Source organism: Oreochromis niloticus, linkage group LG3 (assembly GCF_001858045.2).
Source record: "Oreochromis niloticus isolate F11D_XX linkage group LG3, O_niloticus_UMD_NMBU, whole genome shotgun sequence".
Lineage (NCBI taxonomy): Eukaryota > Metazoa > Chordata > Actinopteri > Cichliformes > Cichlidae > Oreochromis > Oreochromis niloticus.
In genome coordinates, this window is record NC_031967.2 from 40,215,184 (window position 1) to 40,241,761 (window position 26,578).

General features: G+C 42.6%; 2 protein-coding genes across 2 annotated transcripts in view; both read right to left on the minus strand.

Annotated features, from left to right (window-relative positions):
• The window catches only part of LOC109203633 (tripartite motif-containing protein 16-like), a 536,611-nt gene that overhangs the window by 318,183 nt on the left and 191,850 nt on the right, over positions 1-26,578 (minus strand). The gene's annotated exons all lie outside the window — the stretch shown is intronic.
• Positions 24,230-26,299, minus strand: LOC109203629 (uncharacterized). Its single transcript, XM_025902620.1, has 3 exons — positions 25,672-26,299; positions 25,449-25,559; positions 24,230-24,852 (listed from the first exon to the last, which is right to left on the minus strand). Exons 2-3 carry the CDS (start codon positions 25,507-25,509, stop codon positions 24,290-24,292), a joined length of 624 nt encoding a protein of 207 aa, XP_025758405.1. The 5' UTR covers positions 25,510-25,559; positions 25,672-26,299; the 3' UTR covers positions 24,230-24,289.

Below are 26,578 nucleotides of genomic sequence, written 5' to 3' on the forward strand. Positions count from 1 at the left end.
GTCTGAATGTGAGTATTTTGTGCTGTAGCACATTTTTCACATTTCCAGATGAAAAAACTATGTATTTTGTTGTTTGATATAATACTTTGCTGTTTTCATTCCATCAACAGATGTTCACTGGCATGCTCCTAGAAATAAACTGTATCCAGTGCCCTGGATAGCTTTTGTTATTAATTTAATTATAATTTGGCCCTTTATTTGATTTTTTTCAACTGTATTATCTAATGTACTTGTATTTGCATGACATTTCATACTTTTACCATAAACGGACATCTCAACCGTTTGGTAGAGATCAATATTTTAAAAACTACAGGGTCTATTGAAAAAAAAAATTGATTGTGGTTATTACTCACCCAAATCAATAAGAAATGTAAACAAAAAATTTTTCCATTGCTTTTTTCTTGGTGAGGACAGCAAAGGGTTAAAGAAGTCCAGACGCTTTTCTTTCCAAGCACCTTAGACTACCACTGATCAGTGTGATCAATAGCCATGATAACCATTCACAGGGAATTGGGGAATGGAAACTCTCTATTCAGATGAACAGAATCAACTTTTGGAGATTTACTTACCTGGATGATTGAGCATGCATCAAGATGTAATAAAATGTCTTTGTATTTGTTTTTAATTCAATATTGCCTTCAAACTGGTTTAGAATGAAGTTCCCTTTTTGACATGAAACCTTGTTGTAGCTGCAGTGTGAACCTACTGATCCCAGATAAGCTCTAACACAGTCACACTCTTTGCTTTGTTTGCAGTGAGTTTCTCTGTTCCCAGTCTATAGAGATTGACAGACCACGTGACTTGTGCGTTGCCTTGTAGGTACGAGTGGCAGGAAAATCAAAACACTCCATCAAGTGCCAGCAGTTCCAGCACCGATAATCATTAGTTCTGCGGTTTTAGTCCCTACTTGCATTTTATATGCCCCCAAAACAGTTATGTACAAAACGAAGGAGAACACAGCAGGTCTGTACCAAGACGGACTTGACGAAAAGGCAAAAAAATGGTACGAGGAAAAAAGGAGTGAAAGGGTTAGACCAAGGGCGTAGATTTGGTTTTGGCATTTGTGGGGATGGATGATTCAACCACTGAACCCTTCCCTGTTTCTTTTTTTTTCCTTTTTGTCTTTGCTTCTTGATAAAAAAAGGAGAAATATACTTGCCTACATATTAGTGATGTGTTCGTCGCGAACGAAACGGCTCTTAGAGCCGGATCTTCGAAGTGAACATCACGAGCCATGGGGTTTTTTTTTCTTTCTCTCACCCTCTGTCTCGCACTTTTTCCCCGCTTCAATCCGCATGCGAGCCTTGTGCTTTGCGCTGGGCAGAGGAGGGAGGGGTGATAGTTACACTCGCAGTAGCACAGGAACAGAGCGGTGTTGCCAACTTCGCGACTTTGTCGCTATATTTAGCGAGTTTTCAGACCCCCTTAGCGACTCTTTTTCTAAAAAGCGACAAATCTGGCGACTTCTTCTGGTGTTATTGGAGCCTTATTTATGACGACTTTTTGACGTGAAAACGCGTATCGCTCTTACTCTCAATCAGCAGCGGTGCTGCTATGGGCACCTCGCCCATGCCAAAGCGCTCACAGGCGGAGGATAGTCCTCCCCCAGCTGCTATCAGGGCAGGAGACGTTCAAACCTATGCGTCCAAACTGCAAATGAATCGCGCATGAGCGAAGCCGCTGCTCCCGCACTGACTGTAACGCAGTCAGTTCTTTTACTGTTATGTTGTTTTGTGGACCACAAGGTTTAAAACTACTTATAAACACACACACACAAAGTAACTCCACCAGAGCGCCTTTTTCAGGTCACTTTTGCTGGTCCAAGCCTGGATAAAGGAGCAGGGTTGGAATTGTGACATTAAAAAAACAATAATTGCTTAAAGAAATAAATCATAAATGCATTTAAGATGGTTTTTACTGACTTTATGTCTCTTCTACGATGTTATTTCTCTCTCCAACAGCATAGGTTACAATTACATTAGCATGACCAATTATGCAAATTAGGCGATGACATCATTTAGCGACTTCTAGCGACTTTTAGGACAGCCAGTAGCGATTTTCCTTACTGAGGAGTTGGCAACACTGGAACAGAGCAGGAGGGAAAGAGAGAGAAAGAGAGCCAGGGACAACAACGTCACATTAGAAAGGTATAGTAATCATCCACAACTATTTTCAGTTGCGGATGATAAAGGATTCAGAAAGTTTATTCATGCAGGCCCATATGACAGACAATATGCATCTTCTTTTTGTTTTCATATTATAATTTTTATTTAACTGTGTTGTGGTTTGCAGTGTTTTGTGTTGTTTCACTTTAAATTTGTTTAAAAATAAAAAGCTGAAGATTTAAATAGTTAAAAGTTGAAATGTGAATAGTTGGTTTTTGTATTATATGATTTATTTATTACATTTTATGTGGAGTGAATAAATAAAAGTATATTTACGGTGGCCCCTAGAGACAAAGCACGTGCAAACTTCAAAACACGTAAAAACGGATTTGGTGTGTGGCAGTAACAGGTAAATGAACATTTTTTTTAATTATTTGAATATATATGAGTGCTTGTGTATAAATACACAAACAATACACATATGCTTTCAATTGTGTAATTTAAGTGATCTTGGTAGCTCTGTTTTGGAAGTTCAGTTAAAGCTAGAAATGTGTTTTGGAGTTTGTACGTGTTTTGTCTCTAGGGGCCACTGCATATATTTATATATAAACATATATAAATAAAACCACTTTTTTTTACATTAGTAATTCCTTTTGTGCATAATTTTAGATTATTGTTAATAATAAATCAATTAAAGCAACAAAACAACCTGAAGAGCCGGTTCTTTTTAGTGAGCCGAGCCGAAAGAGCCGGTTCTCTAAAAAGAGCCAGAAATCCCATCACTACTACATGTGCTATTCTACATGCTTTTAAAACATTTAAAATTACAATTCATAGTTTTATATGTGAATTATATAATGTTAAATTACTATTAAACAAATGACTAAGTATTTTAGGCTTTAGTTTACTTCAGTCATATTCCATATAAATCAGGTATCATACAAAAATAAAAATAGCTTCAAATACAGTCATGACAATAAAAGAATATGACTTTAAGGACTTAACAACATTACTTCAGTTATAGTACACCAACATCTCTTACACATTAGCACTAAGGGAACACTGAATGGCCTGGTGGTTTTTGTCCATAAAACTACTCATCTAAGATGACCACAAAGTAAAAGATCTCTCAGCAAAATTATGCAACATTTTAGGCACTATTGCCCCGATCAAATCAGTGAGCTGGGATTTTTTATTCTAAACATGAACTACTGTTACAGCAACAGACATGGACTATTGGTGCCCCACACAACAACTCAATGTCCACTATGTGAAGGAGCCAAACACATGACTTCTCCTCTCATTAACTGAGATAAACTGCTGGCATATTTGGTTTACATCTATACTGTCCAGTCTCTCCTGGTGGACATGGCAACAGGTTTTTCATGGTTACATACAATTTTAGACTGATGTGGGCTAAAGCCTAAAACGATGTGCCGGGAGTTTGCTGTTCTCGTCGGCTCAGATATTTGAAGTTTACACAGCTACATTCTCGCCTGAAAATATGTTAAAAGTTTATTTTGCGACCCAGAAAGAGTAATAAGAGTAATATTAAAACTAAGTAGTTGCAGTAGTAGTAGCCATTGTTAGAAAGTGGAATTGGCTGGGCCAATCTGGGATATGGTTTTTCAAATTTGTTGTCCGGGTGGAAAAACTGGAGAAATTCGGCAGTGGTGTGGCTCCGGGAAATTTTCGGGAGGGGTACTGAAATTCGGGATTCTCCCGGAAAAATCGGGAGGGTTGGCATGTATGGCCTAGCATTGCCTGTAACGTTATTATGACGGACACATTTTATGAGTGAACTTGACTTTAAGTGACTTACAGGTTTCTATGAAAAATACTTTCTTATATCCAGGTTCTTCCTTGTTGCTGCCATCCTCCTCTCCTGCTTGCAGGTCCTCACAGCGCAGGCTTGCCACTGCTAAAACTAAACAGAGCCCCCTGAAAGGCACAGCCAATCACATTGGCCATATTTGTCACATGAGGTAGGACTCCAGTAGAGAACGTAATTTAACTCTTTCTGCACTGCTAGGCGAATGTGACGTTGACAGATCGGGGGGGGGGTTCTATTGGTTTTGTTTTTCTTTACTCGAAGAGATCAAATTGTTGGTGGGGACAATTCAATAATCGCTGGATGTTGGTGGGAATATGTCCCTTCCGTCCATGCCAAATCTACGCCCTTGGGTTAGACCCATACGAGCATACATTAGTGTGCTGCCCAACTTTCATCACCAGTAGCGGTTTTTGATATAGGTGACATGGGCGGTTGCCCAGGATGGCATCGTGGTGGTCAAAAAATAAATAAAAAATTGCTCGTACTGATGCTGCCCCGACATCATGCCAGCGCATTTTGGGAATAGCATAGGCACCGATCGGTTTTGTGCCGCCCATTTACCCTCTGTTTGCGAGGTGCGCCTGCTGCTTGCGGCACAGGGAGGAGAGGGCAAGGCGGCGGGGGATTCACTGGCTGGCTGGCATCTTGTTTCTTTATGTTGTTGTGGGTTCTCAAGAATGACACCATTACTTGAAGAGAAGGCATTTTATCGAACTGTGGTTCACATGTAAACAAAGCTTCGCCATCACAGTCTGCTCAGAGGCAACTCCCTCTAGCTCTCTAGCTCCCCCTGCAGTCTGGGAGTATTAACGACATAAAACATGATACTAGGCAAATAAGGATTTGCTGTTATCATTACATCTTCCTTTTTTTCAACAATAAAATAACATACCTACTTTCACAAACATAAACAGTCTCTATTTGTTTTTTACTTGTTAAGCCAGGCTTTGTCAATGTAACGTTAACAACACAACTAGTTTTCAACAATTATGGTCAGTTCAACACTAGTAACCAAACATAGTGCAACTTGCATAGATACTATGACATTATCATCTTCCAAACAACATGTCAACACATTACATCTGTTCAATCAGTCTCATAGGTGGCTTCACTTGTCTTACAGATCTTCTCAGTGTTTGTTCTTGTGTATGTGTAGGTGTTTCAGGTGATAGTGTCTCATGTGTGTGTTGGGGTTGTTCAGCAGCCTCCAACCTCTGCTCCCTTACTACAGGTCCCTTAAGAAGATCTCGGCGATTTCTTCTCAGTATAGCTCCATCTTCTGTCTGAATGATGTATGATCGTGGTTGATCTTCCTTTAGAACAGTCGCTTTCTGTGCGCATGTGTTGTTTTTGTCTTTGAATCTCACTTGATCCCCAGCATGCAGTTCAGGTAAGTTTTTTGTTCCTCTGTCATAACAGAACTTCTGCTTTGCTTTTTGTTGCTCCTTAAACTTCTTCACGCTGTTTCCCTCTTTTGTTTTAAGCAGATTATCCTGAATGGGCAGGTTTGATCTCAGGCGTCGTCCCATAAGAAGCTGTGCTGGTGACATACCACACTCAAGTGGCGTTGTGCGGTATACTAGCAGGCTTTGGTAGAAGTCAGTACCACTGTCTCTTGCCTTACTCATGAGCCTCTTCACTGTTTGGACGGACTTTTCCACTAGTCCATTAGATTGTTCACACAACATCAAGCCCGCACTACCCACAAAGTCCCATTCTTTGGCAAACTGTCCAAACCTAATATTGGAGAATTGTGGTCCATTGTCTGTGAACACTTCACTTGGCACACCGTGTCGTGCAAATACGGCTTTCATAGACGTGATTACAGCCTCTGCTGTTGTTGTTTGCAGTCTACATACTTCTGGATACAAAGCGTAGTAGTCTGTGACCACAATATAGTCCTTTCCTCCATACACAAAGAGGTCAGCCCCCACTTTCTGATATGGTCGGTCTGGCACTGGTTCGGCACTTTTGTGAGCAGATCTTTCAAGTCACGCCTGTCACGGCTGGGGCAGCAGTCATGTGGTGGAGTTAAATGAGGACCCAAGATGCAAGAAACTGCTAGATGCAGGTGAGCGTTTTATTTACAAAGGGTGAAATATACACAGAAATGAGGGTGGCGAGGACTGCACAAAGACACAAACCTAAACTGGGAAAAACTAATAAACCTGGAACACGAGATGGAACAGAGAGAGACACGGAGAGATACCAACTAACGCAAAGAAACACAGACGACACGATGAGGAGCACAGGCAGACACAAACTATAAATACACACACCAGGCAATCCGGAAATGGCACACAGGAGGGGACACAGCTGGAACTAATGGGCATAACGAGACGCAGACCTACAAAGTAAAACAGGAAACACACAGACTGTTTTACAACACAAAACTCGGACCCGAACAGAGCACAGAGGACAGACACAGGTAGGGCTGATAAAACACTGAAGCACTAAACACAAGAACCAAACCCTAAGAACTAATACCAAAATCAGAATAAACACAAAACACAAGGTGAAACCAAAAGGAAACACAAAGCGCTGGGTCAAAATGACCCAGAATCATGTCAACGCCATGCTTTCTCATGTTCATGATTCCACTCCCATTCGATTCTCTTTTCAGTTAGCTGTCTCAGTGGCACCATTTTTTCTGAGAGATTGGGTATGAGTTTTCCCATGTAGTTTATCATGCCATTAAATCTCTGCACATCTTTCTTACATCGCGGCCTCGGTATGTTTTCAATTGCAGACACCTTTTGAGGATCTGGTCTGATGCCTTCACTGCTCAGGATATCTCCAACGAATGTCAGTTCCTTCGCCCCAAGCTGACATTTCTCTTTGTTCAGCTTCAGATTGGCTTTTCTGGTTGCTTCAAGAATTTCTCAGTCTCATGTCATGTTCAGCTTTTGTGCTACTCCACACAATGATGTCATCCATTGACGTGTCGACTCCTTCCAGGTGTTCATAGATCATGTGTATTGTGTTGTGATACACCTCAGGTGCTTAAGCAATGCCAAATGGCAGTCGCCGGAATCTGTACCTGCCAAATGGGCTGTTAAACGTGCACAGTTTTGAACTTGCGTTGTCCAGCTTCAGTTGCCAAAATCCTGATGAAGCGTCTAGCTTGCTAAAGTACTTCGCTTTTGCAAACTGTGACATTATCTCTTCTCTTGTAGGTAGTTTGAAATGTTCTCTCTTTATTGCTCTATTCAGATCTCTAGGATCCATGCAATCTCTGAGCTTTCCAGTCTTTTTCTCCACAATAATCAGAATCAGAATCAGAATACTTTATTGATCCCTAGGGGAAATTATTTTTTTGTTACAGTGCTCCATAATAAACAGACATTAACAAGACAGACAATACACTAACTAAGAATAGTACAATATATACAGGCATATATATACATAAGTCGTTTATTAATAAATAGCTAAAAAAGAAAAAGAAAGAAAAAGAAAAAAGAAACATGTGTGTGTTAAGTGGATGCGTTGTACAGGGAGATGGCCACAGGCAGGAATGATTTCCTGTGTCGTTCAGTGGTGCTTTTCGGTACTCTCAGTCTCTCACTGAACGCGCTCCTGTGACTGACCAGCATGTCATGGAGTGGGTGGGAGGTGTTATCCAACATTGTCTTTATCTTGGACAACATCCGCCTCTCCGACACCACCTTGAGGGAGTCCAGCTCCATCCCCACAACATTACTGGCCTTACGGATCAGTTTATCGAGTCTGTTGGCATCAGCGACCCTCAGCCTGCTCCCCCAGCATGCAACAGCATAGAGGATCGCACTGGCCACAACAGACTCATAGAAAATCCTGAGCATTTTCTGGCAGATGTTGAAGGACCTCAGTCGCCTCAAAAAATAGAGACGACTCTGGCCCTTCCTGTGAAGTGCTGTGGTGTTTTTTGTCCAGTTCAGTTTATTGTCAATGTAGACTCCAAGGTATTTATAGTCCTCCACAATGTCAACACTGACCCCCTGGATTGAAACAGGGGTCAAGTGTTTCCTTGTCTTCCTGAAGTCCACTATTAATTCTTTGGTCTTTGCCACGTTGAGCTGCAGATGATTCTGCTCACACCACGTGACAAAGGAGTTGACCACAGCCCGGTACTCTGTCTCATCATCCCTGCTGATGCATCCAACCACCGCAGAGTCATCAGAAAACTTCTGAAGATGGCAGGTCTCTGTGCAGTGGCTGAAGTCTGTGGTGTAGAGGGTGAAGAGGAAGGGGGAGAGGACAGTCCCCTGTGGTGCCCCTGTGTTGCTGATCACCTTGTCAGACACACACTGTGGGAGACGTACATATTGTGGTCTTCCTGTCAGGTAATCAACAATCCAGGACACCAGTGAAGCATCCACCTGCATCGCTGTTAACTTATCACCCAGGAGGGTCGGCCTGATGGTGTTGAAAGCGCTGGAAAAGTCAAAAAACATGACCCTCACAGTGCTCGCTGGCTGGTCCAGGTGGGTGTAGACACGATTGAGCAGGTAGATGATGGCGTCCTCTGTTCCGAGACGAGGCTGATAGGCAAATTGCAGGGGATCCAGATGTGGTCTGACAATGGGTCGCAGCTGGTCCAGGATGAGCCTTTCCAAAGTCTTCATGATGTGGGAGGTCAGTGCCACGGGCCTGTAATCCTGGGGGCCACTGGGACGTGGCGTCTTTGGAATAGGGACGAGGCATGATGTCTTCCACATCACTGGGACCCTTTGCAGGCTCAAACTCAGCATAAACAGTTTATGAAAGACTCCACACAGCTGGGGGGCACAGGCCTTGAGGACGCGGGGACTCACTCCGTCTGGTCCAGCAGACTTGCCTGAGTGAAGTCTCCTCATTTGCCTCTCAACCTGGTATTGAGTGAAGGTGATGGGTGGGGGAGGGGTGTCAGGAATCCCACAGGAGGCAACAGTGCTATGGGAAGAGAGAGGCTGGCACCGTGGTGTGGCTCTGGGTTCCAGGCTGACTACAGGTGAGGTTGTGGGGGTGTGAGCAGACACTGTGGTGTCGAATCTATTGAAAAACAGATTCAACTCGTTAGCTCTATCCTCACCTCCCTCAGCTCCCCTGCTGTTGGTTGGCCTGAATCCAGTGATGGTCTTCATGCCCCTCCACACCTCTCTCATGCTGTTCTGCTGGAGTTTCCACTCCAGCTTCCTCCTGTAATTGTCCTTAGCCTCTCTGATCTTGTCCTTTAGTAACACCTGGACCTTCCTCACCTCCTCTTTATTGCCCCCTGTGAAAGCCCTCTTCTTGTCGTTGAGGAGGGCTTTGATGTCCTTAGTCACCCACGGCTTGTTATTTGGGTAACAATGAACAGTCTGAGTTGGAACAATGGAGTCAGTGCAGAAAGTTATGTAGTCTGTGATACACTCAGTTAGCCCATTGATGTCCTCAGCGTGAGGCTCACAGAGTGTCTCCCAGTTGGTCACCTCGAAACAGTCCTGTAGCTCCGCTAAGGCCTCCTCTGACCACCTCCTAACGCTCCTCGTGGTCACAGGTTCCCTCCTCACAATTGGCACATAGCGGGGGGTGAGGTGAATCAGGTTGTGATCTGACCTACCAAGTGGGGGGAGGGAGGAGGAGCTGTATGCATCCTTGACATTAGCATACAGTAGGTCTAGAATTTTCTCTCCCCTGGTCGGACAGTCCACATATTGTCTGAATGTTGGAAGTGTATTGTCCAGTGATACATGGTTGAAGTCACCCGAGATCACAATAAAGGCACTCGGGTGCTGAGTCTGTAACCGGGCTATGGCAGAGTGGATAGTGGGGTTAGCAGAGGGAGGAACATAAACAGCCACCAAGATGACATGAGTAAATTCCCTGGGTAAATAATACGGCCTGAGTCCAACAGCACACAGTTCAATGTCCGGGCAACAAATCCTTTCTTTGATTGTTATGTTGGCAGGGTTACACCACCGGTTGTTAACTAAAACAGCAAGTCCACCTCCTTTCCGCTTACCGCTAGCGATGCTGTCCCTGTCCGCCCGAACAGTGTGGAAGCCTTCCACGGAGGCATTCTCGTCGGGAATGTCCTGGTGCATCCATGATTCGGTGAAACACATCAGGCTACACTCTCGGTATTCCCTCTGACTCCGTACCAGTGCTGAGAGCTCGTCGATTTTATTCGCTAAGGATCGCACATTTCCCATCACGATAGACGGCAGACACGGTTTATACCTCCTCCTCACTTCGAGCCTCCGCTGTCTCACCGTCTCCTTCTTTCTTCTCTTCTGTCCTTGACCTCTGCATCCCCGATGTGTTTTTCTCCAAATTTCAGCTGGTACTTCCGCGGGTCTGGCCAGCGAGCCGGCCGGCATCAGGGCGATCAGCTGATCTCTGGAGTAAACAGTCCGTGCGTGTAGGAGATGTGCCGCGGTCCCGTTCCTTGATAAAAGTAATAGTTCCACGGCCACCAGAAGAACAAAAACTCTCTCAATCCACATGATTGGGTGAAAGATAATAAACGGATGAAAATACAAGTCAGAAAGAAAAAAGAATAGTAAGAAAACAAAGCTAAACTAAGAGAAAAAGCAGGAGCGACTGCAACAGGCTGCACGCTGGTTGGCGCATGCGCACTATTACTAGTTTACATGTAATAGTACATGTAATAACACTATTATAACAAGAGAACTCACCCACTCCGTTGGTTCATCGATCTTTTCAATGACTTCCAGGTTTTCCATCCTGTCCAACTCGGCTTTCAGTGGCTTTTGTAGAGCAAATGGTACTTTGCGGCATGGATGAATGACTGGTGTTACACTTTCATCGACTCTGATTGTGTGTTCTCCAGCACGGCAACCAAGTGCCTGAAATAGGTCACCATATTCCTTCATCAACTCATTATAGTCCATGTCATCATCCGTTTTCACAACGAGCACTCTGTTCACTAGGTTCAGACTCTCACAGGCATGTAACCCTAGTATAGGCTGCACATTCTTCGGCACCACAATGAATGTTAGCGTGTGCTCCTTGTCTTTGTGTGTCACTTTAACCATGCATTTTCCTTTCACAGGTATTTCTGCACCTGAGTATCCACTCACTTTCACCTTTGTTGCATGTATTTTAGGTCTGGGTCTGATTTTCTTGAATTCTGCTTCTGATATGACATTCACTTGAGCTCCAGTATCCAGCTTGACTTTCATGAGTGTGTCATTCACTTTGAGTGTCATTATCCAATCCTTTTCACCTGTCTTATTGTCTGTCACTGCAGCTACATAGAGTTCCTCTGTGTCTTCTTCATCCACAGTATGGACTGTACTTTGTCTCGGGGTTTGAGCTTTGCAGCACCTAGCATAATGGTTATTTTTGTTACAATTATTGCATCTTTTCCCATATGCTGGACATTTTTTAGGAGGATGTTGCATTCCGCAGCGACCACAAGTCTTGTCTTTTCTGTCGCTGTTTGCTGGCGATTTCAATTGCAGTTTCATTTCAGCAGCAGCACTCTCCTTTTTGACTCTGTGTGTGTTCTTCTTCACAGCATCCACTCTGCAGCTGTCACTAAGCAGTTCTTTAGCTTGTGCCCTCACTGTTTCAGCTGCTCTGTACAGTTAATGCTTTTTCCAGGTCAGGATTTTCCTCTCTCAGTAGCCTCTCTCTCAGACCGTTGTCTGGAATCCTGCACACAAGTCTGTCTTTTATCAAAGAGTCTGTCAGTCCTCCAAATTCACATGTTTTACTCCTGTTCTGCAGCTCTGTGACATACCGATCTATTGTCTCCCTTGTCTTCTGTACACATGTGAAGAATCTTGGCCTCTCAAACACATTTCTCTTAGGTATGCAGTAAGCCTACAACTTCTCCATTATTTTATTCAGCTTCATTCCGTCACCATCAGTAAACGTGAAGTTATTATAGACTTCCAGTGCCTCATCACCCACTATATGCAACAACACTGATGCTTGCTTTTTATCACTTGCCTCATCAAGTCCAATTGCTGATGGGTACAACGTGAAACGTTGCATAAATCTTTTCCAATTTTTAGCCACATTTCCAGTCAACTGAAGAATCGGTGGTGGGTCTAAGCCGTCCATGCTCACGTCGCTAGGTCTTTTTTCTCTCCCTCGGTGAGTTAGCTACACTACGTTCACTGCTAAGCTGATCCGTTGGTACTGCTATATTGTAGTCCGTTACCTTTCTTCAAGTCCATCTTCTGACACCATGTCTTGTTTCTTTATGTTGTTGTGGGTTCTCAAGAATGACACCATTACTTGAAGAGAAGGTATTTTATCGAACTGTGGTTCACATGTAAACAAAGCTTTGCCATCACAATCTGCTCAGAGGTAACTCCCTCTAGCTCTCTAGCTCCCCCTGCAGTCTGGGAGTATTAACGACATAAAACATGATACTAGGCAAATAAGGATTTGCTGTTATCATTACAGCTGGAGCAGCATTTAATAACAAACCCGCAAAATAAAACAAAATAAAAACAAACCAACAAACACGAAAACACCAGACATTATGACACAGACTCATAATTTGCACTGATGTTTCTTTTTGAAATTCTATTGGAAAAGTGAGCGCGAGAGCCCTCGGTGCACCTGCTTGCTGCTGAAGTCAAAGTAAACTTTATTGTCATCTCTGCTACATACAGTCCAGTATATAGAGAGATGGGATGACGAGGCTCCAGTTACAGCAGTGCAAGTAAACAAACATACAATAAACAAACAATATATTAAATTACAGATGCTATATGCCCTTCATATCATAGGATATTAAAATAATGAGAAACTGATCCTAGAGTAATGGGGTATTAAATCCAATGTGGCTTTCATCATGCGGTTAATGACAATTTTGTGATAGACAGAAATGGAAGAAGGGTTTTAATTGACACCTTTGAACATGATGGAAAATCAGCATATGTGATTGATCTCTTACTGAGAAGTATGACTTGATTTTGGGCTATTTATGTCAGTTTCCTGTGTTGCAAAAATACACAAAAACAGGAACTGGAGTTGTTAAAAACTTGCGTTCTCCATATGGTTAGAGTGAACAGTTAAGTAATCAACTTCATATAGGCTTTTACAAGTTTAAAAAGTACTCTAAGATCAATGGAAATTAATTAGCAGTGGAAAAAATGTCTCTTTTCTGGAAGTTGAGATTTGGTCTTCGAATAGCTGCAATCAAGCCATCCATCGCCTCTTTGTGACTTGGAAACATGACTTTTTTTCTTCCACAAAGGAATCTGATAAAAAACGATCTCTTTACCCGGCGGCTTCCCATGGCTGTCATGTGAGTGGCTATGGCAGTTAATAATAACAACAGCTTCTTGCCATTCTTGGTGTTTCTGTTTATCTCTGTGTGACTGTTGTCTTGTAATAGCCCACGCGCGCTAGCCACTTGTACCTACAGTCCTTTGCGGTTTTACCCCGGCAATGATGTCACATTTTCAAACTCTATAGATCCAGTCACACTTTCCACCTTCACCTGTGCAGTAAAGACTGAGAGCAGAGCTGAAACCAACCATCCAATCAGTGAGCAGCATCAACACCTTAACTTCTGTCAGAGTCTGTTATTAGAGATGTTGTTGTGTGAATGAAATGATGTAAATAAACAGACGCAAAGGATGATTTTCTACCATGACGCGTGTTTTTCCATTTAAATGGAGGCTCGAGGCGGCGAGCGACAGACCAGGCTGTTCTACAGCAGGCCCACCTCCAGGAGACTTCCTCTGAGACTGGGACTGTTGAACATCCTCATCATCACTCCTATGACAGCGGCTGAAGCTCTTGACCTTAAACAGAAGCAGACGTTCCTGTGAGATGCAGGACAGGAACGTCTGAACCCCCTCGCCATGCTTTCATGGAGAGGAGCCACCTCCTTCCTACCTCCTTACACCTTTACTTTCTCCTCTTTCCTTTATGCCTTCATTGCCTCCTCTTTCCTCACTGTATTTTTACTACCTATTCTCTCCTTTCCTCCCTCCCTCTATCCTTCATTCATTGTCTACTTACTTTACTTCTTTCCTTGTGTCCTTTCGTTTCCTTCCTCTCATCTCCTCCTTCAGTCCTGCCTCCTTCCATCACTCCCTTGTCTCCTCCTCCCTTGTCCTTCTCTCCCTCCTCAGAGTCTTCCTTCATGAGAGGAGTCCATTTTTCATGGTTATTATGAACATAAAATATTAGATTTATGTGTGTTTAGTAAATTATTTTATTTCACTGACACTTTTTCATCTCACATTTGAACATTTTTACTACATTTTAAATAAAGTTTCACAATAACCTTTAATTTCCTGTTTTGTTTTGTAAATTACAGCCAATGATGTAATGTTATTAAATGAATGTTAAGTACTTGCTTTGTTGTTCATTTAGTGAAGTTCATTATCTGTATTTCTATAAAAACACTTTTTTCTTCCATTTTTTTCTAAAACATTCTTCTCTACAACAAGTTGAAAATAAGAATGTTTTTGATAGCATTTGCCTTTCATTCTGTCTGTAAACACAACAGTTCTAAAGGATTTGAATGTATTGTGATAAAACTCTGTAGGGTGTAGAGCAGGATCATGTTAGAACAATCCAATAAAATTTGATTTACATCCACCGAGGTCTTTAAGGTCAACTTCATGATTTGTTGGTGTAAAATTAACAAAAACACTTAAAAATTAGAAACTATGATGGTTAAAAGTGTGCCATGCAATATCAAGATTTATAAAGTTGAAAGATTTAAAATATCACGTTAAATTTGCCCTCAAAATATCCCTCCAGCTGTTCTTTAGTAATTGTTTTTGCTCTCGTCCAAACTGCTGCCATCAGCTTCAAACTGAGCTGATGTTTTTCAGTAAATCTCTTTTCCAGAGTTCTCATCAACATCAGACAATATCAGGATTTGTCACTCTCAGAACCTAACAGAGCTTCCCCAGCTGATTCCCTTGCAGCAGTCAGTGTTGGAGTTAGGATTTTCTCCTCGCCACTGGGAAAAGACATTGGAGGTTTGAGAGACATGTCCATGTTAAACTCCACGGGGAGTGGGGAAAGATGGTCGGTTCCAATCGGTTCCAGGCGGTGGATGGGTCTGTCTAGCACAAACCTCTTGCTGGAACAATCAGAGACAATTCTTTTTTTTTTTTTTTTTTTTTTTTTTTTTTTCTTTTTTTTTTAACCTGTCCCGTTTGGTTCTTTTGCCATCAGAATTATTGTCTAAAGGCGAAGAAAGATGCCCAACGGATTTACTTTACCAAATGGACCATCCCAGCCTTGCCGTAATGGTCCATTTGATTCACCTTTTATTGTTTATTTTATTTTCACTTGCTAAATACGGGACAGACTTGACTGGTGGAAAGAAAGGGGAGAAAGAAAGAGGGAAAGAAAAACAGCTGAGAAGAGGGACGGGGAAAAAGGGCAAAAACCAAAAACCAACAGAATAAGCAGACAAAAAATACATATATCGATCACCTGGATCACCTGTTGAGAAAGAAAAAAGAAAGCAAGCAGAAGAAAACGAGAGTAATAAACAACATCACAATGATATATGGGAATATGACAGTAAATACTAAATATTAAACATTATTGTGCAGCACGTGAGATCGACAGCGCACAGTGTGCTTTGAGGTAGGAGCCAAAAAGGGTGTAGTTTGTGTGTGTGATCACCCGTGTGTGCACCTGTGAGCATGAGCGCGCTTGTTTTTAAAAGGTTCCTTCATGTAATGATCTGCTAGAGGGTGTGGGGGGCCACTGCCCCGTCCTCCAGGGCATGAAGCAGGTATGGAGGAGATCAAGACTCCAGACATCCAGAGGCCCCCAGAACACAAGAGACCAAGGAAGACCAACAGAGGGGCAGCCGCGCCACTATCCCAGAAAGAGCTGAGGAGAGTCCCAGATGAGGGGTCACTCAGCAGCCGCGGAGCAGAAGCCGGGGGGGCTGCAGTGACGTGCCCGTGAGCTCCGCCGGCAGCCAGCTGTGCCTGAGTGACCGAGCCCCGGGCCGAGAGGCCAAGGGCACCCCATCCCCGAAGTGGCCCGAGCGAGCCCCAGGCTCCAGGCCCCGATAAGCAGCCGCCAAGGAGTGAGCCGGTGGGTACCTGGGCGCCCACCCCGGACACAAAGAACCACCAACGCACCGATGTCTGAGGGCGTCTGCCACCGGCAGGGGAAGTGGTGGGGGGGAGATGGGCCTCCAAACCTTGGAGGGCCTGAGATGTCCCCAGAGAGGTGGCATCTGATACCCAACCTGACATATAGACACAGACAAACAGGCACACACAGATACAAACATCTATTCCCACCCTCATGCTCTCATATACAATTACTCAACACTCACCCAACGTGGAGACAGACATAGAGAGACACTGTACACATAATCACACTCCCCAAGCGTACTCTAAGCCCCGGGTCTAGGTACCCTTGCCCCTGGAGGGGGAAACTGCGCCCAGACCCAGGTGGTGTTACCCTTTTCCCTGCGGTGGGGAGAAGCAGACTGCCCCGACTCCGCAGCAGCAGGGAGGCCCCACATTCCAGACCCCAGTCGGACGGCCAACTCCTCCTCCTAGCCCCCCCGCTCCAGCAGGCCGCAGAGAACGGGGGTGTAGGAAGACTCCAAACCTCCCTCCACCCGCTCATATGTAGTGTTGATGTATGTGTGTTCTAAGGTGCATTTAAAACCCAGGAGGGCATGGAGCTACCTGCCAGAGCAGCAGGTAAGCGTATAGCCCCTCCTGCTAGCCCTCAATGTCTATGTGTATTTAAAATTGAGAGGTGGGCAACGACGCCAGGGGTGAAGTGTACACCCTGATGGTAATTTGGAATCCGTGTAGCGTGCCCACCCCCAAGATCCTATATGTATGTGTAATGAGAGTGTGAGTAATGTGAATGTCTAAGTTGTGGGATAAAATTGAGGCAGAGGCAGCCAGAAGGGGACAGAGGGGGGGATGTCTCCTCTGCACCCTGGTGACACACCCCTACCCCAAGGCCCTGCATGTGTGGGTGATTGTGGTGGAGCGGGAAGAGGGAGGCAGCTGGAGATGGGGAGGGAAGGAAGGGAGGGGCAAGTGACCCCTCCCTGGGGCCAGCTCCCCCGCTGACCCCAGTAGGCACCCCCATACTCTGCAACCCGCCAGGGAAAGGGGGGCCCAGGCCCATCCGGACCGGGGCCCAGTGCAGCAACGCCGCCCGGCCCCACAGAGCCCGGGACAGTCCACCTGACCCCACCACAGAGAAAACTGCACCCACCCCATCATCCACTCATCTTCCAGACTACACAAGACAATAGACGCCCAGGCTCAGATCTTCCTCCACCTCTCCTGTATCTCCCCCTCCTGCAGAGAGAGTTCCTGAAGGGAGGAAATCTCCTGCAGGATTTGACAACCTCCCCCACCAGTTGAAGAGCCCCCCAGGTGGTTCGATGCACAGGCGGCACCCTGCGCCAGGACTGGGGCCCCATACACCCACCCGCCCACAACCCCGGCAACACACCAACCAGGACCCAAGCCCCTGAGGCTTGGCCAGGGCCCCAGCCCAGAGACGGAGTGCCCCCAGAACCTCACGCCCATCCCGGACCCACCCAGGGGCAGCCAGGCTACCAGGTCAGTAACCCACGTCCGTCAGCACAGACTCTCCCCTAGCCCTGCTGCACGCAGCCACGAGGAAACCGTCACCTAAGAGCCAACAGAGCCCCTAATTGGCCATGACCGCTACCCCGGGTTGAGCCCCCCAAGGAAGATGCTCCCGGGGAACCCCCTGATGCCCTAAGCCTGTCCCTACCCCCACACCAATCACAACAGTGAAGGTGGGACCAAACTAAGACCCCCCACCCCCACTAGGTGATGGAGCTGATCAAAGGAGCCCAGAGCAATTGATCTGATGTGGTGGCAGAGGCTGTATCAAGACTAATGTAATCTAATAGATAATTTCTATATTGGTTAGAATTAAGATTATTTTTATTTTTCCAGTTCATGAGGACTGTTTTCTTGGCTATGCATAGGGCAGTGAAAACCATATGGGCTATATTCTTTTCCGGAGTGACATTATCTAAGCTGCCCAACAAACATACTAAAGGGGAAGTTGGAATGTTACATTTCAGACACTTTGATAAGTCTTCACATATCTCGCGCCAAAACTTCTGAACAGGTGGACAGAACCAAAGAGCGTGGATATAATTGTCCGGTGAATTGGTTTGGCAGTGCGAGCAGTTGTTGGTAGACGTAAAGCCCATCTTGAACATCCGATGGCCTGTATAGTGCACTCTATGTAGTATTTTGTATTGAATTAATTGAAGACTGGGATTTCTAATTAGATGAAAGGTTTTTAAGCAAATCTGAGACCAGAAGTTTTGGTCAAAGTTAACTGATAAATCCGCTTCCCATTTTGCAATAGGAAGTGATATTGATTCATCTGTTTTAGAAAGCATTCTGTATATTTTGGATAGTAATTTGGGGGTTTTAAGAGTAAGAAATTGAACCACACTTGGTGGCGTTTGTAGTTCAACTTGACCCGGTTTAAATCTCTTTTTTATTATGGATTTAATTTGTTGATATTCTAAAAATCTTTTCTTGTTGATCCCATATTGTGTAACTAGTCTGTCAAATGAAATAAATTCTGTTCCTTCTAGTATATGTTCTAAGTATTTGATTCCTTTACTACTCCAATCTGAAAAGTTTATCATATTATTGTTTTGTAATATGTCAGGGTTGTTTCAGATAGGTGTACGTTTGCATGGGATTAATGAAGACTCTGTCAACTTCAGAAACTCCCACCACGCTGTCAGAGAAGAGCTGATGTTGATGCTTTTGAAGCATTCATGTCGTTGGATGTTTGAACTGATAAATGGTAGATCTGAAATCTCTAGATTATTGCAAAGTGCTTGTTCTACATCTAGCCAAGGTTCATCTAAGAGGGTATGTTTTAGCCATCCTGAGATAAACTGAAGCCTGTTGGCTAAGAAGTAGTGCTGAAAGTTAGGTAGTTCTAATCCTCCTTTATCCTTGGTCTTTTGTAGTGTTTTTAAGCTTATACGTGGGGGCTTATTTTTCCAAAGGAATTTGGACATATATGAATCTAGAGATCTGAACCAATCTTGCGGCGGTTTAGTTGGGATCATTGAGAATAAATAATTTATTTTTGGTAATACCATCATTTTTATAGCGGCAACCCTTCCCATGAGTGATATGGGTAGACATTTCCACCTAGCCAGATCACCTTCTACCTTCTTTAAAAGTGGGATATGGTTTAATTTAGTTAGATCTGCAAGCTTGGGAGATACATTAATACCTAAATATTTTATATTTCCCGATTGCAGTGGAGTAGAAGAGGAATTATGGAAGGAGCAATTAATCGGAAGGACTGTAGATTTTGACCAGTTAATTGAGTAATCTGATATTCTTGCAAAAGAGTTTATCAGTTCAATCACCCCAGAGATATTGGTTTGTGAATTTTGGAGAAAGAGTAACACATCATCCGCATAAAGGCTGATTTTATGTTCCACGTTCTTGCATTTTATGCCCTTAATTACTGAATTCTGTCTAATTGCTGCTGCTAGTGGTTCGATAAAAATTGCAAACAGTGAAGGGGAGAGTGGGCATCCCTGCCTGGTGCCCCTCAGGAGACAGAAGCTGGAGGATGTCTGGTCATTTGTTCTGACACAAGCTGTTGGGGAATTATATAATATTTTTAACCAGTTGATGAAAGAAGATCCAAAACCAAATTTGTGTAAAGTTGCAAATAGAAATTTCCAGTTAACTCTGTCAAACGCTTTTTCTGCATCTAAAGAAAATATTGTAGTTTCAAGGTTTTTACTGTATGAGTTGTCTATCAAATTAAGTAATCTACGTGTATTTGTTGATGAGTGCCTACCTTTTATGAAACCAGTTTGGTCAGGATGAATTAAGAGGGGGGTTATTTTCTCTAATCTCTTTGAGAGAGCTTTGCAGATTATTTTGAGGTCTACATTTATAAGGGATATTGGACGATAGCTTGAGGGATATACAGGGTCTTTGCCTGGTTTTAGTAAGAGATTAATGTTTGCAGAATTCATATTTGATGGAAGTCTGCCATTTTCTTTGATTTCCAACAACGTTCTGTAAAAAACCGGTGCTAGGATCGTCCAGAATTCTTTGTAGAATTCTGCAGGAAAGCCGTCTGGACCTGGAGCCTTATTATTGGGCATACTTATCAGGGCTTCCTGGAGTTCACCTGGTGTCAGTGGCGAATCTAGTGCCATTGCTTGAGTGTCTAATAATTTTGGGAGAGTTATGTTGTCTAAAAACTGATCAATTTCCTTTTTAGATGGGTTTATTTGTGGTGAATACAACGTTTTATAGAAATCCCTGAAAATGTTGTTTATTTGTTTCAGGTCATATACTGTGTTCCCAGATGAATCTTGAACAGCACATATAGTTGTTTTTTCTTTATTTATTTTTAGCTGGTTTGCTAGAAATTGACCGGATTTATTACTATGTTTATAATTTTGTAAGCGTAGTCTTTGTACTAAGAATTTTGTTTTTTTATCAATTATCTCATTTAATTCTAGTTTTGTTTTGCGTATTTTGTTCAATGTTTCCTGATCTTGGTGGTACGCGTAGGCTTCTTCTAGGGATTTGATGGTTTTTTCTAATTCCTGAATATTTTTGTTTTCTTCTTTCTTTTTATGTGATGAGAAAGAAATTATTTTACCTCTCATCACAGCTTTCCCTGCTTCCCATAAAACAGAAGCTGATGTTCCGGGAGTGTCATTAAAGTCTAAATATGAAGTCCACTCTTTTTTAAAATATTTAATAAAGTCTTCATCTTTAAGCAGTGAAGTATTAAATCTCCAGTTTTTACTTGGCGTAGTATTATTCTTGTGCATTAGTGTTAAAGATACAGGAGCATGATCGCTGACAGCTATAGGATGAATCTCAGTGTCTGAAATGTCACTCAGCAGTGAGCTGCTGACCAAAAAATAATCCAGACGAGAGTAGGAGTGATGAACATGTGAGAAGAAAGAATATTCCTTACTGTTGGGGTGAAGGGAGCGCCATGCATCGCAAAGACCAAAGTCGCTCATATACTGTTTGATTATATTTGTGGACTGCCAATTACGCTGAGTTCCTGCTGTATTGAGCCTATCCATTTCTTCATTTAGTCCAAGGTTGAGGTCGCCTCCAAGAACAAGTGTGCCATCTAAGTGTTCAGAGAGTGCACTGAAAAAACTGTGAAAGAATGAGGGATCATCAACATTTGGACCATATACACTTACAATACATAGCTTTTTATCAAGTATAGATAGTTTAATGATTAAGAATCTGCCCTCTGGATCTATAACTGTATCGAGTACTGTGAAATTAATATTTTTATGCATTAAAATTGCTACTCCCCTTTGTCTAGAATTATAACAAGCTGAGAACACATTAGGAAACTCAGGTGTTCTGGCATCTTCTTTTGTCATCGATACCGTGAAAACCGCGGTGTATCATCTAGTCAACCTAGTAATCAACAGGTACCTCACTGACGAATGCAACGGCTGTAAGTCCGATCAACCCCGCCAGAAACAACACGAGTGTGTGCAAGTCTTGGAGGATGACTTTTACGCTGAAAATTATTACAACATCAGAAAAAGACTCCTCACCCCTCGTTTCATTCCATCTATTCAACGGCTTCTGGTTGCTCGCAACATCAAAATGGACGACGTCAAAGTCCTCATGGTGGCGGAAACTCTCTTCAACGAACTGAAATCGGAAAGGAAAGTCTTTGACGCCATAGCCGAGGCATACACCAATCTGGTGGGGTTGGACATGGTGAAAATCAGACAGTTACGGTTGGTCGCAGAGTGTTACAAAGGAGGCTGCTAATTTTTTCTCTGAAAGACTGATTTTTTCTTTCTTAAAACGTGTAACCTTCATTTTACCAAACAATGTATCCAACATTTAGTGCATTTTTAAAACATGTACCCACGTAATCGGCGATGAATTGTGAAGTTACAATTCTCTTCTGTAAAAAAGCATTTTTATTTTTGTATATAAATAAATAAATGTTGATGTGCGACGGGATTGTGTGCTTCAATTTTACTTATAATGTGCCAAATGACTACAACAGGCGGCTCAATGCCGTCCAGAGTAAGGATCTTGTTAGCCAGTGCTTCTAAGATTTTTACGCCCCATTACAATAACCTCAGTTTTATCTGAACTTAGAAGCAGAAAATTAAAGTTCATTATGTGTCTAAGACATCCCGGCAGTTTAACCAATAAAAGTGGGTATCATATGCATAGCAGTGAAAATGTACGCTATGCCTTCTAAAGCACGTATAATGTAAACAGAACTGGTCTTTGCACAGAAGCCTGTGGAGCTTCATAATTAACCTCAGTGTGTGAAGAGGCCTCTCCATTTAATAATAGCTGTAATAAAATGTTATGGCCAACAGTATCAAACGTTGCACTTTGGTCTAGCAGGGAAGATTTCAACTTTTCAATAACAAAATCAAACTGACGAGGATCTTGTTTGAAAAACACACACTCACAAGACAAAATAAAAAACAGACTGCACAAAGCAAAAGCAGAGCCCTCACAGCTGGTAGTACAAAACACAGTGACAATGTGTATATAATGGTTATAAAATGAATTTTGAGAGAGGCTAAAAAAACTATTGGACAACAGCGATGTTAGTCTGATCCAAAATTTGAATGTACATGTGTTGAAAGTGCTGGTCTTGTTGAATTATTAAACATACTTTCTTTAATTTTTCGAGCCGCAAAAACCAAAACTTTTAATTTTCTTCTGCTTGAGTCTCGGCCTCGGGGTAGCTCTACTCATCATTGCTGAGTCAGTTGTCTGTTTGTGCTACTTTTTTCAAGGAGCAGTGGATTATTGGTAAAGGGTGACTTTATGTGTTTAGTTACTTAAGTGGAAGTACTGTGGAAAGTTTCACCTTACATACATAGGACTGACAGTCCAGGTTCTGACGTAACTGTTTACAAAATGTTATAATCTATTCAAAGGTTCTTTGCAATTTTACATTGATAAACATTATCCTTAACATATTTGACCCGCACTAAGTACTATGGCCGTCACACTGTCATTTAGAATTGTTTAAATAAGTCTTAAGTCATTCCATCACACAGAAAATTAAAAAAACCCACATGGTTCACTTTTATATCACAAAATATTAGAAATATAAGTCGTTCATAACAACCTAAAAGGTTGGGAGTTTAAAATGCAAACCAATGGAAGCATCAGTAGAAGACTATAATGTCACAGAGCACACGGTGTCTATTATTGTGTAGACATTTATAAATAAAAGCTTAATTTCTTAAGAAATAAACAGGTGGAGTGATCTTTATCAAAAGTATAAGTTGCATCTGTGGCTAAACCACTGTACCCAAAAACTTTAAAAATCTACTGTGTGTGAGGCTGTGTAAGTAAAGCTTGCCCTTCACACCCGCGTGTAACAAACCATTTGTTGGGGGTTGTGGATTTGACACCTCAGCATTGTGAAAGTGGGGAAACATGTTTGTGGCTGAGGATAGGATTTCTGCTTACAACTTAGAATGTTAGTTCTAAATGAAATTCAAATGTTTTTTGTTTTTTTAAGTGTGGCTAATGTATTATTTGACTTCTAAGGCACACACACACACACACACACAGAGAGAGAGAGAGAGAGAGGGAGATCATTAATACAAAGGATTGGAGTCGGTTTTGGATTTTCACTTGTTGTTGGCTTTAATATGAACAGTCACATAAAATTCATTCCAATTTTTTGCCTTTGCTTCAATTAGGATGTTTCTTTAAATCTACAACACCTTCCTTTTCAAAAAGTTTACTGACATAGTAAAGAAGTAGCTAGGGAACTCTGTAAGTATGAGCAACAATAGCTTAAGGACACTATGTCGAATAAAGAGGAATTCATCATCTGCAGTTCGTGAAAAAGCGCAATATTAAAAACAATTCAGCAGACCCTCAGAGTGCGGATACAAACTGTTTTCAGCTGTAGAGGTAGAGGTTAACTTCATGCACTTATCAACATACAGTTTAGAGGCTTGCATTAGAGTGCTTTGGTGCTTGGGCATCTTTTATTTAGCATGGTTGTACCATTGTGAATGTAGCTATATAAATAAATACGCTCAAGAGTCTATTGTATGTTTGTCATGCAACTAAAAATTCGAAAATATATTTTTAAATCAGTAACTTTGCAAATTTAGAGGATTTGTTTTCTGACAACATATGTGTCACATTTTAAACAGGGTTTGTATAATCAGCACTGACATACAGACATTTATGCGCTGGGTATAACAGACATGCTTACCGTGTGAAAGGCCCCCCGATGTCTTGGAGAAGAGAAACACGCTGTATTGTTGCTTTTCTCTATTGTATAACAAATGACTAAGATGTCGGTGTTGACATGTCTTTTTATTTCATTCACACAGACAATGAATACTGAACAACATACATTAAACCAGGTGTCTCCCAGCCCAGTAGTTACCAATCATGCGAAGCATGGCTGGTTTAACACGACGGGCATAACGACTTGCTTCTAGCAGCTGTGCAATATTGTCGTTAATTGCGCATACTATATGTTGTGATGATCTCAGTTCAGTCATGGTGTGTTCTGCAATCCTGCTGAATTGTGTTTTAGTCCCATCGACTGTGTACGAGCGTACAAACAGGCGAATGGCGCGGATGAATCGGTCTGTCTTGAGCCTCAGCATCACATCGTCATAGTAGGTGCCAAAGTAATACTCGGGCAGTTCGAGCAAACAACTGTGTTGCACCTGACTGGGTTGAGCTGTTCGACATCTGTAGCATGTTTCCTGTAGAAAGGCGTTTAATGCCAACATCACCAGGTGATGGGTTGCAAGCTTGATGTCGATAATGGTTTCCTCACACAGACCTGATCCTGTAGGATCCTGCAGCATCTGTGGAGAAGGGGGTGGAATTGGTGGGGTCTGGATTAGCAGCGCAGGCGGTGGGGAGTCTGGCGAGTCTGAGAGGTCCCACGCTTGCATGTCTCGCTCTGAAAATGGGAACAATAAAACAGATTTTATATTTTGTTGCATAGATACACACACACACACACACACACACTCTCACACACACACACACACACACACACACACTCTCTCACACACACACACACACACACACATATTTATGCCACTGTATAAAAACCATATCCTTAAACCATGTAGTGCGGCTCTTCTATGCTCAGAGGGTAAGGATTTAACCTCCAGTTTTCAACCCCACTGGCACCAACAAGACTTTCCCTGTCATCACATACCCTGAGAATAATAAAGTCATCGGGTCTACGGTTAAAACGATCAGCCTCGCGCTGTAAAGCTCAGGGCCTGTTGGACTGTTCCACTGGGAAACATACAGCATCTCTGGGATGTCTACATTGTCCAAGACAGCGCAAACATGACTTGTGACTCCCCCCAAACACTCCCTCACCACAATCTACGCGAAGTATAACTGCTCCGCTGTTATATTTAACGGTATACACATACCTATTACTGCCTTGCTATTCTAACTTAAATTTAGACCCATCTACGACGTTTTTACAACGTTGCTTTTTACGATGAGGGCATCGGGTACATACATCTGTACACGTACCTAGAGCTTCTGTGGCTTGGGCGATGTTCTGGCTGTTCGTCATGGTTGATGCCGACGTCATCCTGCACTCCTTAGTTAGAGGTGTTGTTTGCCCTATATAGCTTTGTGATCCTGTAGAAAGAATGAGAAATACGCATTTTAATGTTATTATGTGTGAAACAGGTAAGATTGCTTCTAAACAATGAGGCACAAACTGTTTTGTGTGAGAAGAAGAAATACAAACCTTGTGTAAGTGCCGCGTGGGGTGTCCCGGTGTGCCAAGTTCCTAAAAATCAGGCTTTTGTTTAGAAGAGAAAACAGTTTGAATATTTTTTGATATACAGTTGTATAAATTTAAGAATCCGTTAATAGTCTTGTTTTACCTACCATATATGTTGTCCATGTTAAAAAGAATGCTCTTAGGTTTGCTGTCCGTGCTGTGAATGAAGTGTTATGCTCTCAAGGGTCGTTGTAAAGGGTTAGTGTGGCTGATTAGGGCATTTTTATATAGGTGGGGCTTGTTTCAGCTGGCCTCTGAGATGCAGAGATAAAGGTGTTAACAAAAGGTGAAACCTGTTTGGAGGATTGGATGGTCATAGAAAGGTGGCTCCGCTGGACCTCTGACATAAGATAAAGGAGACTGTTTGTATTGAAAACTATGGATGTACAGTTGAGATGCTCTTGATAAGGATGACCTCTTCTGCTGACTGTAGGGGGTCTAACTGTAACCCCCCCTCTGTCTAACTGTTGCAGAGTTAAGAATCTGAAGTATCAGAGTTTATTTCTAAAGGAATACCTGCTGTTTGTGGTATTCTGTTTGAAACTATTAGCCTCTGGGTGTTTCAGAGCACTAAAGAAAAAGCAAAATGCTCCTAAAACAGTTAAATCATCTATGTGTGAATATGTGTTTTTAGAAGGTGAAAACCTTTGTTTAAAACTATTAGCCTCTGTGTGTTTCAGAGCACTAAAGAAAAAAGCAAAATACCCCTAAACTAGTTAAATTAAATCATCTATGTCTAAATAACAAGAGATAAAGGTGTGGGGGTGTAAGCAACAGGTGAAACCTGTTTGGAAGATCGAATGGTCAGTATAAAGTGTAATGGCATGATAAAAGGCGGCTCCGCTGGGTCTGGCTCCGCTGGACCTCTGAC